The sequence below is a fragment of the Rhinopithecus bieti genome, unplaced genomic scaffold (genome assembly GCF_001698545.2).
Source record: "Rhinopithecus bieti isolate Rb0 unplaced genomic scaffold, ASM169854v2 scaffold_53, whole genome shotgun sequence".
In the NCBI taxonomy this organism is placed as follows: domain Eukaryota; kingdom Metazoa; phylum Chordata; class Mammalia; order Primates; family Cercopithecidae; genus Rhinopithecus; species Rhinopithecus bieti.
The window spans coordinates 1,484,004-1,499,816 of record NW_016803161.1 but is presented as its reverse complement, the minus strand read 5'-3'; the positions used below and the strand labels follow the sequence as shown (position 1 = coordinate 1,499,816).

Sequence of the window (15,813 nt, the reverse complement as noted above, 5' to 3'; positions counted from 1 at the left end):
TCTGCCCGCCTCGGCCTTCCAAAGTGCTGGGATTATAGGCATGAGCCACCGTGCCTGGCCTCCCTTTTTTTTTTTTTTTTTTTTTTTGATGTAGGTGTTTATTGCTATCAACTCCCCTCTTAGGAGAGCTTTTGCTGTACCCCACACATTTTGGTACATTGTTTTTCTATTTTCATTTGTTTCAAATTTTTGTTTATTTTCTTCTTAATTTCTTCATTGACCCAGTGGCCATTCAGGAGCATGTTGTTTAATGTGCACATATTTGTAGAGTTTCCAAAGTTACTCTTGATGTTGATTTTTAGTTTTATTTAATTGGAGTCTGATAAAACATTTGATATAATTTTAATTTTTAAAAATTTGTTTAGACTTGTTTTGTGTCATAGCATATAGTCTATCCTGGAGAACATTCCATGTACTCATGAAGACAATGTGTATTCTGCTGTTGTTTTATAAAATTCCTTTAATATTTTATACAATCACAGAACAGAGTTAAGGGAAACCTGAGAGATCATCTTGCCCTAACCCACATTTTGCACAAAAGGAAACTGTTATCAAGAAAACTATGTGATATGCCTTTAAAAAGCAGTGTTTCCTGTAGAACTCAGGTCTTTAATCTGTTGGTTGTTTCACTACAGCAGCAGTTCTCAAAGTATGATTCAGGGATCCCTTGGGATTCCAAGAATCTTTGAGGAGACTGTGAGGTTAAAATTATTTTCACAATAATGGTAAGACCCTATTTGCCTTTTCACTCTCATTCTAGCTTTGGTGTATAGTGACGTTTTCCAGAGGTTGCATGACATGGCTGTATCAAAAGAATGAACGCAGGTCGGGAGCGGCAGCTCATGCCTGTCACCCCAGCACTTTGGGAGGCCGAGACGGGTGTATCACCTGAGGTCAGGAGTTCCAGACCAGCCTGGCCGACATAGCAAAATCCCGTCTCTACTAAAATACTAAAATTGTTCAGGCGTGGTGGCAGGCGCCTGTAATCCCAGCTATCTGGGAGGCTGAGGCAGAATTGCTTGAACCCAGGAGGCGGATGTTGCGGTGAGCACAGATCGCATCACTGCACTCCAGTCTGGGCGACAGAGCAGACTCTGTTTCAAAAAAAAAAAAAAGAATGCAAAAGCAGATATGAGATTCCAGTGGTTTTCCTCTTAAGCTAGACATTAGAGCAATTTGCAAAACTAAGAAATAGCATCAATTTTCTATAAAAAATGCAATTTATGTTAATATGTACAATGCCCATTGTTATTATTATTATTATTATTATTATTATTTTTTTTTTTGAGACGGAGTCTTGCTCTGTCGCCTAGGCTGGAGTGCAGTGGCACTATCTCAGTTCACTGCAAGCTCCCACTCCTGGGTTCATGCCATTCTCTTGCCTCAGCCTCCTGAGTAGCTGGGACTACAGGTGCCCACCACCACGCCTGGCTAATTTTTTATATTTTTGGTAGAGACGGGGTTTCACCGTGTTAGCCAGGATGGTCTCAATCTCCCGACCTTGTGATCCGCCTGCCTCGGCCTCCCAAAGTGCGGGGATTACAGGTAGTGAGCCACTGTGCCTGGCCTATTGTTATATTTTAAAATATGGTAATATTGAGTAACATAACCTGTGTATGTGTATGTATGTGTGTGTGTATATATATACATATGTGTGTGTGTGTATATATATATATGAGGTTTTGGTGCTCTCAAGAATTCGTAGGTATTATCCCCATAAATAGAATGATGTCATTAAAAGAAGGAAACAAGGACAACACCAGCTACCAATTTTTAAAAATTAATAGTGTTATAAAAATGTCTTCTGTGAATAGACAGTGGAGACTCAAAAGCGGGGAGTGGGGTCAGTGATGAGAAATTACTTAATGTGTACAATGTATACTATTCCGGTGATGGCTACACTAAAAGCCCAAACTTCACCACTATGCACTATATTCATGTAACAAAACTGCACTTGGACTCCATAAATCTTACAAATAAAAAGAAATGTATTCTGTGACACTCTCCTTCTTCTAAAAATAGCTTGGGCTGTTTTGGAATAATTTTAACTTATTATATGTGATTGCAAGCTCCTTATGTGCCTTGGAATTCAGAATTTCATGCTTTCACTTTCACAACTAACTTCATTTAACTTTATGAAGCTTATGCTAAATATATAAATGCTTAAGGATATGTGGAAATCATTGAAAAGCTAAATTAAAGTGATTTTAAACTAGTTTTAAATTGTATCATCTTTACAAAAAAATTTTTTTCAGGGAGTTATACTGTTTTCTACTTGTTGTTTACTTAGGTTTATCGAAGGGGCAGGTGAGAGGAGAAATTCCCTTTCTAAAACAAATGAAAAGGACACACAAAAATATTCTTCAGTTTCCCTGCCAATGTGTGTTTCCGCTCAGCCCTGATTTCACTGATTTTTCACCTGTCCTCACTCCAATTTTTTTTTAGTGATCGGTTTTAAATCTTAATTCTATAAATAGATCTACCATTTTCTTAGAGAATGAGCTATTTCTGGGCGGAACTGAAAAGAGGTGGGGACTGGATTCATGAAAGGAACTTTTGGGGGCCTTTGTGAACAGGAGTTCTAGAACCACTAGGGAAGCTGAACTATTACTCCTCATAATTTTTGTATGATGTTCTTTTCAATAAAGGGTGTCAGTGTAGCCTTCCAGTTATGTATGTCATAATTAGATGCATATAAAGGAGGAACAAACCCATGCGGTTTCTAGAACAACAACAAATTGGGAGAAAGATAGAGTGGAAGTATCCTTCTGTCATGGTTCTTACGTTCTTATGCTGACCTGAAACCACATTTTTGTGATTGATGAAGGTCATAAGAAAGACTATTTTCTTCACTGAACTTGTCTATTATTCTCACAAGTCAGTTATTCCCTTGGTCTCATTGGGCATGTTTTCACCCAATTTCCTTATCAGTTAGTGCTGGGAAGACAAGAACTTTGTATTTTATACACTGTACTGTAACATATAATATACATAAATATGAAACAAAAACAAATTCATTGTGATTTCATTTTCTCCCACAATGAAAGAATAGATTTAATCCTTTACCTAATTTGCATCCTTTGCTCTTCCAATCCTGTTCAATAATTCATCAGAAGGCAGTAGTAACTTAGTGGTAAACAACATATTGTTTCCCCTTGTTGGTACTTAGTAAGCTTTAGCTTCTGCAATCTGTTCTTGTGAAATGAATCCCATAATTCCTTTAATCATTTTAGTTACTCTTCTCTGGATCCATTCAATTAGATTACAACTTTTTGGCAAGATAAGTACTTGAGTTGAACAGTCTTTCCATATGTTGTCTCAGAAGAGTGGTAAGGGAAAGGCTTGTATCATTTACATTCATGGCTCAATGGCTACATTCATTTTGACAAAGATAGCTTTCTGGATATAGTACGTATTGAACAAGTGCTTGTGAATGAAAGTGTTTAATATGGACTTATTGACCATTTATTGTTTTTCTAATCTATTTGTTAAGCCCTTTACTGACATTTGGTTTCTCCTTTGGAAAAACAGATTCTAAATAATGGTAATACTTTTAAAATATGTATTATGCTAATATCATAAATTAGGTTATATACCATATGTCCAACCAAGCTTTAGAACACTTTTTACAAAAATGGGCAAATCAAGGGTTCTGGAAAGGATATTATAAAAAACTCATGGATGCACATTGAGAAGAAGAGATTGTCGAAATAAGGTAAGGAAAAGAAGATAAAATGAATCAAATTGCATATTCAATAACAATAAAATTCCCAGGAGAAAATTTGGGTAAGTAATACTATGAAGAAATGATTTTTTTTAACGTGTCCCAATACGTAACTGAATATGTAAACCAGCTTGGAGTTCTCTTCTTTGACATAGGAAAGGGAACATTTCAGAAACAAAAACGAAATTTTTCACAAAACATTTGTTTCCATACCTCAATGGCACCTGTTTTGCACGGAGACAAGCACATGCAGGAAAAAGTTGCAAAAGTGGAAGTAAACGTGGTTTCAGAAGAGGATTGAGAAAATCTTAGGTAAGACTCTGGTATAAGACATTGTGGGAATTAAACACCCTACTAGAGATCTGGGGGAAAGCACCAAGAGCAAGTCAAATACTAGAATAGGAGATAGAATCCCTTTTCTTGGGGAAGTTCAAGAATCCAAAACAGCCATATTCAGGATGCAGTTTCAGGTATCAGCATCAGAACTAGGTCCAAATCCAAGATCTGGTTGTAGATCAGGCTACACAGAGCAGAAGCTTTAGAGTCAGTCATGGAACCAGTACCAACAGAATGGAAATAGGAATAGTTAATTACTGTCTTTAGGAAATGGGGCTTTTGAAATGGGCCAAGAGAGTCAGGTAGGATTGACTGGTTATAGTATTGGCTTGGCCTTCTTCAGGCCCAGAAGAGCTGGACAGAAGTGATTAGCCATGGAGACTATACACTTCCACATGGAAAATGCTTAGAGAGAATTTGGTTTGGTTCAGAAGAACTCCATATTCTCCTTTATCAACTATACTTGAAGTTGAGTTGATGGCAGCAGAAGTGTGATTTCAAACTCCCTTTACTAGTGAATAGAAAGCATTCCCTATGTCCTCTACTGAGTTAGGATTGTTTATGGGACCCTATGGGGCAGCCTGTGGATTATTCCATATTCGTTGTGGACAGTGGGGATGGTCTGGGATTTGTCATAGACTGACATTGGAGAATTGGAAAGGCTAAGGGAAGATATTTCAGTTTTATAATGAAGGTCCAAAATTAATCTGGAGGCCAGAGGGACCCAGAAAAGAAAATAAAAATGAGAATTACAAATGAGTGGATATTTGCCATTGGTAAAAATCTGGGTCACTTATAACTGTATTTTTCCATCTGTGCTTTTGTCTGTGGGCTCTGATAGCATAGTTGTCTAATAAGTGTTTCATCATCTGAATCTGACAATAGATATCATTCCAGAATACAATTGTTATGTAACAAAGATTCTGTATTCTGGAGAAAAAAGTCAATCAACACAATTTTAAGCTTTCTATGTCTTTTGTTTGCAGGGATTCAGGCATAAACAAGCATTTGTCATTGGATTCTTCTAGTGCATTTCCAGCATACTGTGCCTTGGGCATGACACATCAGGGTCTGATGTTTATCTTTTATTACCTGCCAGACCTCTCTGGAAAAGCCTCCATGAAATTCATCATCTGCAGTCTTTGTTGTAGGTACACATATAAATACATGTTGAACACATTCGTTGAGGATATTGTGGTTTCTAAAGCTGAACTTAAATAAAAAGTGTTGAGATGAATAATGAAGAGGACTTTCTGCAGAAGGTATGAAGCTAATCATTAAAATGTTTTTAACCAAAATATTGACAGCAAATCTTTTAAAAAATGTGAAGTATTTGAATGCCGGTAAGAATAAGTGTAGCATAATTATACTTGTTATATGTCCACTTTGGAGAAGTTAATGAAGAATTGTCCTTCTCTACTACACAGTGAGTTTATAAAGATAATAAAAACTAAACAGTTCAAAATATTCATCTAGGAAAGCTCATTTGGTTTGAATAGTCATTTAGATTCAATAGGCACCAAGTTTCAGAAGAATACGTATGCTATAAAAAATTTTATTTCTATTTTGGTTGTTATTGAGAGAATAATCTTTTGTTTTTCTCAAAGCTTTGGCCTCATTCTAATAAATATGCTTTGAGATTAAATGACTAAAGGTGGAAACTTGTTTTCAAATTATATTTGAAATGCACAGCATGAATAGTGATAGCCACTCATTGGGTCTAGCATATATTAAAATAATCAGTTGTCAGCATATAGCATTTCTCCTCACTTCTTAATGTATGTGTACCCAACCTTTACTCTTGTATTTCTGACCGACCATTTTGAAAGACTGAAGTACAGACTTGGAGGCAAGCTGTGGTAAAATTTGGGAGGATGTGGGTTATCTTTATTAAATTAAGAAAATATATTGCAAGAAGCATACCTACTATGTGGAGAGTACAGTGGAAAACCAGTGCATTATGTATGAAATAGTGGCATATAGAGAACAAACCTGGTCCCCACTTATGCATGGAGTGTAGAAGATCGCTAACATCTAAGAATGGGTTCACTGATCTGTATAGTGAATACAAGCAGTTGTTTTGAAAGAGACAAGAACAAATGCACTCTCCATAAGGAAACTGGGCAAGGCTGTGTGAGGAAGGGACTCCCTGAGGCAGAGGTGTCGCTTATCCTGTACTGCCATGTCACTGTTGTAGGCATCAAATGGTGGTTTGTGTGATTATAATGAATTTAGCTAAAAGTAAATTCATAGCTGCAAATGAAGGCTTATAGAAAGAAAGTAAGGGTGATTAGCATGTACATCATTAGCTTTTGGGGATTTCGATTTCTAACTATGTAACTTCTTGGACTAGGTTTTGCTTACTACTTCTGAACTCACGGCAAGAACTTTGCTTTCTTCCTCAGCTCCCACAATTTTAGCCCAGGATTCCAGGTGATGCAGCTCCTAAGAAAGCCCTTAAAAGCCATGCCCTCCTCAAGACCAGTCTAGACCAAATGTTGGTTGTTTACTCTTAGGAGGGCAGAAAAATGAACAATATGATTTTTAAACTGCACAATTCTCACAGCAAGAGACATTCTCTGTCTTTTGAGGAAAGTTCCTTTGGAGTTGGAATAGAGCATTGTATTTACTAGACGTTATAAAGGTGAATGTTGGCTGTCCACTTGACTCAACTCCACTGAGTAAGCTCTTTTATACTCTCCTGTATAGGGTCACATTCTCAGGAAGTGAAAGAATATGGAAGGAGGCAGAGAGATGACATGTGACATTCCTTTTCCAGCTAACTGATGTCTGGAAAAGGACAAGATTGTGTTTCATACTAGATGCTCTGGGAACGTGAGCAAGAGCAGCATGAAGTTAACTACAAAACACAGCAGCTGAACAAAAGCTCAATGGATTCCGAAAGGCAGATAGTGTGTATGGAGAAAATCTCTCAGAATAATTACTTCCCCAACCTGAACAAATTCTTTGTTAGAATCTTCAGTAAAATGAACAGTTATTAATCTTAGATTTGGTACTTCCCTAAAGAATATTTTACTGAGATTCTCTATTTAAAACAATGCTGTAAAGTCATGCATTCAGCCACATTCTTAGCAGTGGCAAACAAAAAATAGATTGAAAACACATTCTTATTTCTTATAGTAGACCCTATGGGGTGTATGAAGTTGAGAAATTGAGTGAAAGAGTAGCATATCATAACAATTAAAATCTGTTTATCAAGAACCTTGTGTGTGGTGCTGAGCTGGGTAATATGTCAAGTGAGTAAGATCTGTTCTCCGCCCTTCAGATATTTATAACTAAAAACAGAGAACATTGACACAAGTAGACACAGTTCTGACATTTCCATATCACAGAAGGAATGAATGTCATCTGGGGTGAAGTCAGAGATTCATCCAGCTCTGTAGCCTGTATCTGTTGGGGGCATGAAGTGCAGCCCCATGGGAGGCTCTGCCTGACCTTCTAGAGGCTTGCTTCAAGAGGCTAGAGGTTTACCTACCCCAACTCTCCCTGCTTTGTGCTGTTGTCTGTGTGACTCTAGAGACCACCTGATTCTTGTTTTATATTTTCCATTTGTTTTGTCTTTTAGAATTCAGAAGATTTGTCTTCTGAAGATTTCAAGGTTTATAGTTCATTTTATAATTATTTACCTCAAACCTACCTACTTCCAGTGTATCAACTAGCTCTCCATTTAAGAAATCTCAATGGAGAGACAAGACAAAAATTAGATGAGGGTTTCAAGAGCAGTGGGTTAAGCTTGCACTTCCTGAAATCAGAATGCCTGCATTTTAATCTCGGCTTTGCTACTTACTAGCTGTGTGATGTGGGGCAAATTATTGGACTTCTCTGTACCTCACTGGGATATTAATAGTGCCCACAGGAAGAGATTTTGTGGAGATTAAATAAGTTAACACATGCAAAATGCTTAGAACTGTGCTTACAATATCGTGAGAACTCATTAAAAAGGAGTTATTCATTACATATACTCTATTTTGTTATGTTGACCTCTAATAGCTCTCCTGTTTTCATTTTTACTTAAAGAGTTTTACATTTTCCTTTACATGATGGAATGTATTTGCTTACGATAGTAATGATAACAATTAGATATAATGTACCTTTTTACATAGACATATATCCATCCACTTCTAGCCTATAAAGGCTTTCCTAAGGCACAATGACTAGAACTATTTTTAACAATCTAGTTACAGGCATATTATAATTTTTTAAAAGGACAGAACACTTTCCCCTCTCATATTTAAAGTATTTTTATATTCATATTTGCAGTATTTTTATATGCTGCAGCAGCCCATTAGCTGATATCTTCACTAACAGTTCCATAACGTTCTTGGATCTTTTTCATACTATATTACAGAGCCCATTATCTTAAATATATATTACATATACATGAATATCTAAATTTTTTCCACATGTCTTTTTACCTTTGAAACATTTTTGTTGCTTTTCTGCTCACCCACAAAGCCTTCACAAATTATTTTGTCCATCTGCATGGATAAATGTATTTTAGCCATACAATCTTAATTTCTCTAAAAAATATGGAGAATTCTTTTTTGATATACTTATGAACACACTAAATAAAACAAAACTTTTTGCTTCCTTTATTATTTTAGTTTTCTTTATTATTTAGCTACATATTATGAAAATCACATGGTGTTAGACCTTTGTAAAATTATGTTTTTCCTTCTCTGAAAATGTTTGGTTAGGTATATTTTTCTTGTGTAGAACTTCTATTGTAGATTTTGCATAACTTGCCCATAGAGGTGAGATTTGTTTATGGGTTGATGCCACTGTTGACTATTTGCCAATTTGTTAGGAATAAAAACGAGACTCATAGCGTTTCATATGGGAGCAGCTATATCATTTACATTCTGATACTTCTTTCACACAGAGCTCTCAATAATGATTGTTGCTCTATCATTCTTGGTCACGTGTGAATGTTCCACCTAATCCACCAGCTTAGATCTAGGTTATTATCTTGTAATAATAATGAGGATTAAAAAGTTAGAAAGTGAAAATTTGATGGTAGAAGTGGAAATTAACCAGGTTGACCCTAACATTTGGCTATCTAATCTCCCCACAAATGTGCTTGGAGATGAGAAACTCAACACTTTGACAAATAACCCATTCCATTTTGGGCCCATTATATTAAGTAAAATTCCGATTCCTTGCAAATTCCAAGAAATTTATCTGGATTTTCCTTCCATGCTTTGTTTTACTTCAAAAGATAGAGATACTATTGAACTCTCACTCGAAGTGTGGAGTTTTTTTTTTTTTTTTTTTTTTTTTTTTGAGACTTGGATTTCCTTAGTTTTTCAGGTATTTTGTCACATATAAAGTTTTTAAGTACATGAAGAAATGAAATAAGAGTTGCCAAACCACACATATTTTAATTCTGCTATGTTTTAGGTATGAAGCCAGGCAAGTTGCTGTATTTATCAGATCCTCAGCTGCCTCACTGAAATATATATACGTATATATATTTATATAAATATATGTATATATGTATCTATATAGATATATAGAGAGTGAAAGCATGCATACACACACACGCGCGCACACACACACACACACACACACACACACCAGAGACAGAGAAAGAGAGAGAGAGAACATTTTAACTATTTCAGAAAAGCATGAGAAATAATGTTTTCTCAGTATCTTAAGTGGGGTAATCATAACCCTAGGGAAAACGGCTGATATTGAGGATAACTAAGGTGAAAAAGCCCTAAAGAAAAGGTAAAATTTATAAAGCTACAGAGGCATTGTAGAGCAGACTTTCACCAGCACAAGCCCATCTAAGTGAAGAAGCACAGGTCTAAGCCCTTCTGGAGAAAACTTTGAAGAAGGCCAGGCCATATTTTATCTAGGAAAGCTGTTTTGACTGAATCATCCTACTGGGTTACCATCAGGTCTTGTTGACATCCAAAGAAGTCTCATTCAGAATCTTTTATAAAGGAGAAGTCTGAGTCAAATGTCCTTTCTGGCCTTATACTTCAACATGGTAGGTCTTGTTTATAATTAATTAATTAGAAATTATTTACTCAATTACTACTTTATGCTAGGCAATATATTAGGCACAAGGATACATCTAAATGCCACCTTCTAAGAATCTTCAGTCTTTGACATGTTATTCTTGTCAGCCTTTCCTGACTTTACTTCCTGTCCCATCTGTCTTGGATTCCATATCCTATTATTTTAGCATCTTCCTTGCCCAAATCCTCAACTTATTTTTGCCATTGTCCTTCTGAGTTGGTGACCTCATAAAATCTTAAACCATGGTGTCTTCACATTTCCAGCTGAGCTTTGCTAGAGAAGATAATTACCTGTGCAGATTGGTGTCACTACAACTTTAAAGCCTCCAATTCTTTCTGGGCCCTTGATATTTTTCTTTCCTGAGTCGGCTCTTTCTCAGTCTCCACTATAACTATGTCAAGCAATTTCCATTCTCCTTAAGCCTTTAGTCTTCCATATTCCTACTCTATCTGAGCACTTCTTACCCTAAAGGGACAACTGGAAGCACCACAACTCTCCACCTTTTGTTATCCAGAATGGATAACAAAGATTAAGGTTTAAGATCAGTTTTAGATTGAAATTCTGCCATTTATTGGGTGAAAATCTTCCTGAGCCTCAGTTTTCTCATCTGAAAGGCACTCATGAAATGTTAACAATTCTTTTCTTTCTCTCCTTCTCCTCCTAATAGTCCTCTTCCTCCTCCTCATTTTTTCTCTTCCTTCCATGTCTCAGTCAGTTTGGGCTGCTATAACAAATTGCCATAGGTTGGCTGGCTTAAACTACAAACATTTATTTCTCACAGTTCTGGAGGCTGTAAGTCCAAGTTCAAGCCTCTGGCAGATCTAGTATCTAGTAAGGCCTCACTTTCTGGCTTATAGATGTACATATTCTTGTATCCTATATGGTGGAGAGCAGAGAGAGAGGGAGTAAGCACTCTTCTATTTTTTTCCCCCCCAATAAGGGTACTAATTGTATCATGAAGGCTGTAGCCTCATGACCTAATCACCTCTCAAAGGCTCCACCTCCTAATATCACCGCATTAGGTGTTAGGGTTTACTGTATGGATTGTGGGGTACACAAACATGCCGTTCTTAACTCTGCTCTTTCTTCTAACGATCTATGCTTTTTCTTCCTCTGATAGAGGAAAATTATTAAAGTTAATTCTGTTATTTCAACCCCAGATTCCATTTTTTCTGTCCTCCCAGGGACTTCCATTTATTTTTTTTCTACTTTCTACTACATCCCCTTTTTTGATTCCTTTCATTAAGCATGTATTTATATATGTATGTATGTATGTATTTATTTATTTTTGAGACAGGGTCTCACTCTGTGCCCAGGCTGGAGTGCAGTGGTGCACTCTTGGCTCACTGCAACCTCCACCTCCCGGATTCAAGCGATTCTTGTACCTCAGCCTCCCAAGTAGCTGGGATTACAGGTGTGCACCACCATGTCTGGCTAATGTTTATATTTTTAGTAGAGACGGGGGTCTCGTTATATTGACCAGGCTGGTCTCAAACTCCTGGCCTCAAGTGATTTGCCTGCCTCAGCCTCCCAAAGTGCTGGGATTACAGTGTGACCCACTGCGCCTGGCTGTCTTAGCATTTAAATATATGCAAGTCTTCTCTACCTAAAAGCAACGTAAACTTTTCTTGAGCCTCTATATACTCCCATGGTATATATCTTTTCTGTCTTCTTCATACTTTTGAATTATATTTCATATCTTCATTTGATAATATTTCTTGTGTGCTTACTGGGTGTAGATCTTGGGCTAAACAACTCACATTCCTCTTCAGCTCACTGGATCTTGCTGCTGCTCACATGCTTCCACTGTGACTGTCCTTACCAAGGCCTCCAGTAACTTGGGTTGCAAAATACAATGGGCAAGTATTAATACCAACCTTATTTATCATTTCAGCAGCTTGGTCCATTGGTACTTCCTTTTTATGTTTACTCATTAAATATGGTGGGTTTTCAGTTCTATTTAGTTATTTATTATTTTTACTGTACACCATTTAAATGAACATCTCAGTTCTGTTTTAGAATTCTTATTTTCTCAGTCCCTGTTCTTTCCCTTAATAATTCTAACCACTGTCAGGGCTATTTTTTCCTTACATTTCGCTTTTGTATTTTGACCCTTATGGTCAATGCTTGCTGGACACTTCCAGGTGACACAATCACCTTAGATTCCATATGCTCAAAGCAGAACTCATAATTTCCCTTCTCAAGTCTTTACTTTTTGGGTTTCCTAGTAGAAATATGGCTGTCATTTTTCAGTCCTCTGTCTCTGACACTTCCTATATCCAGCCAGTTACCAAACTGCGAAATCTACTTCCCAAGTATGTCTGCACTATGCTCATTCCGCCCCCTACTCCAGAGCTATTCTCCTAGTTCAGATCAATGTAATCTCTACTTTGGATTACCCAAGTGGGTATTAGAGATATAAAAAGTTCCTTGGTTTATAGTATCCTGACCTAGATGTAGTGTTTCTCAATTCTACAAGGGACACTTAACTGTATACTTGGCACTTAAGAGATCATAATGCCTAGACTAAAGTAATTAATGCCTTTTAGTTTGGAGAAAAAAAACTTATAGATGGACAAAAGCTCTACTTTAATGATACTGAAAGTTATTTAATGAAGCATTAGGTGAGATCTCCAAATGGAGACTATATAATTTACCAATTATAATGAAGACAACATAACTATGAGTTATTTGAAGAGGACATAAAGTTTAATAAGGATTCTACTTTCATTGGAGACTTAAGAACATCAATCATCCATTAAAAATAGAGCTACTATATATGATTCAGCAATCCCACTACTGGATATATATCCAAAGGGTGTGAAATCAGTAATGTTGAAGAGATAGCTGCACTCCCATGTGTATTACAGCATTATTCACAATAGCCAAGATATAGAATTGACCTAAGCATCTGGCGATAGATGAATGGATAAAGAAAAAGTGATATATATACACAGTGGGATAGTATTCAGCCTTTAAAAGGAAGGAAGCCTTAAACAGGCAATAATTAGCTTAGCCCAGGCATTATGATCTCTTAAGTACCAAATAAAATTTTCTTTTGTTTGTTAAAACATGAATGAACTTAGAGGACATTATGTTAAGTGAAATAAGCCAGACACAGAAAGACAAATACTTCATGATCTCACTTACATGTGATGTGTAAAAAGGTTGAACTCAGAGAAGCAGAGAGTAGAATGTGGTTAACAGAGGGTAGGTGGTGGAAGGATTGGGGAGATGTTGGTCAAAGAATAAAACATTTTATTTAGAAAGAGGAGTAGTTTTGAGAGATCTACTGTACCACATAGTGACTACAGTTAATATATAAGGGGACCTCAAAAAGTTCATGGAAAATGCGTATTATAAAAAAAAAAAAAAAAAACTGTGCATGGATTTTAAAATCTTTTTGAACCAAAGTAAGTTCATGCTAATTTGTTATAACATGTCTGAACAGGATATAGTTTGAGGCACTAAGCATAAGACATCAGTTTGAATAGAGTGTCTATCAGAGCAGCATGAATTCCACTAAAATCAAAGTAAGAATGAACATCAAATTTATGGTGAAGGTGGGGTGGAAGAATGGTGAAATCTTTGATGCTTTATAAAAAGTTCGTGGGGACAATGCTCCAAATAAATCAGCAGTTTGAAATGGATGACTCTTTTTGAGAAGAGATTAAACAATGTTGAAGATGAAACCTGAAGTGGCAGACCATCCACATCAATTTGCCCTAGTTGTTCATGTCTTGATTGAAGACGACTGGCTTTTAGCAGCAGAAACAATAGCCAAGACCATAGATATCTCAATTAGTTAAGTTTACACAATTCTGACTGAAAACTTAAAGTACTGCAAACTTTCTACTTGATGTGTGCCAAAACCATTGTACCCAGATCAACTGGAGATAAGAGCAGAGCTTTCAGTGGAAATTTTAAACTGATGTGATCAAGATTCTGAAGCATTTCTTCAAAGAATTGTAACAGGAGAAAAACATGGCTTTACCAGTACGATCCTGAAGATAATGCCTAATCAAAGCAATGGCTAGCAAGAGGTGGAAGTGGTCCAGTCAAAGCAAAAGTGGACCAGTCAAGAGCAAAAGTCATGGCAATTGTTTTTGAGATGCTCAAGGCATTTTGCTTGTTGACTTTCTAGAGGGCCGAAGAATGATACCTAGTTATTAGGAAAGTGTTTTGAGAAAGTTAGCCAAAACTTTAGCAGAAAAATGCCCAGGAAAGCTTCACCAGAGAGTTTTACTTCACCACAATGATGCTCCTGCTCATGCCTTTCATCGAACAAGGGTAATTTTGTGAGCATTTTGATGGGAGATCATAAGCATCCGGTTTACAACACTAATTTGGCTCCTTCTGTCTTCCTTTTGTTTCCTAATCTTACAAAAATCTGTAAAGGGGATTCATTTTTCTTTAGTTAATAATGTAAAAAAGACTGCATTAATATGTTTAAATTCCAGGACCCTCATTTTTAAAGGGATACACTAAATGGCTGCTATGATTGCTTACAAAAGTGTATTAACCTTGATATAGCTTATGTTGAGAAATAAAGTTTATATTTTATATTTTATCTTTTAATTCCATTTCCATGAACTTTTTGACATACCCTCATATTGTATATGTAAAAATTACTGAGAGAATAGATTTTAAGTGTTTTCACCACAAGAAATGGGAGATAATATATATCCTAATAGTTTGATTTAGCCATTCCACAATGTATATATATATCAACAGATTATATTGTATACCACAAATATATACATTTTTTACTTGTCAATTAAAATTAATAAACATTTTGAAAGGAAAGGAGATCCAGATCACTTTTTGCAACCCTTCTCTCCCCAAATAAGAAAATTAATCATTTTGTAATGGATGGCCACATCAAACCACCCTGCAGGTTAATTTTTGGTTGTGGCCAGAAAAGTAGGTAACTGTCTTACCAGGACAGGCTGGAAAATCAACAGGAGCCTAGGAAAGAAGGAAACAGTGTGGCCACAAGAAATGATAAAACTAGTTTTGTACAGATGGAGATAGGGTTTGTACCTGAAAATTCCCAGCTGTGAAAGCTGGAGAGATTGTTGACAGGCTGGATTATGCAGAGCCTTAGAGAATACCAGTTTGAGTTTTCCCTTGAAGGTGAAGGGAGAATTGTGGAGGTATTTTCAGCAAAGAAATAACAAAACCAAAATTGTGTTATAGAGAAACAACATGGCAGCAGTATGAAGGATGGATAGAAGAAGGGTAACACTGAATGCACAGAGAATGGTTAGAGATTGTGGAGTTGGTGAAAGAATACAAAATTATAGTTAAATAGGAAGAATAAGTTCAAGACATGTATTACACATCATTGTGGCTATAGCTAATCATATGCATTCTTGAAAATGCTAAGAAAGCAGATGATAAGTATTCTCATCACCAAAATGATAACTATGTGAGATAATGCATATTTAATTAGCTAGATGTAACTATTCTGTAATGTATATATACTTTAAAACATCATGTGGTATATACCATACATAGAATTTTATCTGTCACTTTAAAAAATTAAAGGAAAACGCTAAAAAAAAAAAAACCATCAGACAATCCTATAAAATGGACAGTTTTAAAAGACACTTCAAAAAAGAAGATATTAAAAAAGTTGTGTCAATTCAGGTGACAAAAGATGGAAAATGGAAACGCTTCTTTTTTTTTTTTTTTTTTTTTTT

General features: G+C 36.1%; 1 protein-coding gene across 1 annotated transcript in view; it reads left to right on the top strand.

Moving 5' to 3' along the window:
* Nucleotides 1-5,085: 5,085 nt before the first annotated feature.
* LGSN (lengsin, lens protein with glutamine synthetase domain) overlaps nucleotides 5,086-15,813 on the top strand; it is a 43,268-nt gene continuing 32,540 nt past the window's right edge. The window contains 1 exon segment of the mRNA XM_017867348.1: nucleotides 5,086-5,322. Coding sequence (XP_017722837.1) covers nucleotides 5,293-5,322 — 30 coding nt within the window. The 5' untranslated portion in view covers nucleotides 5,086-5,292.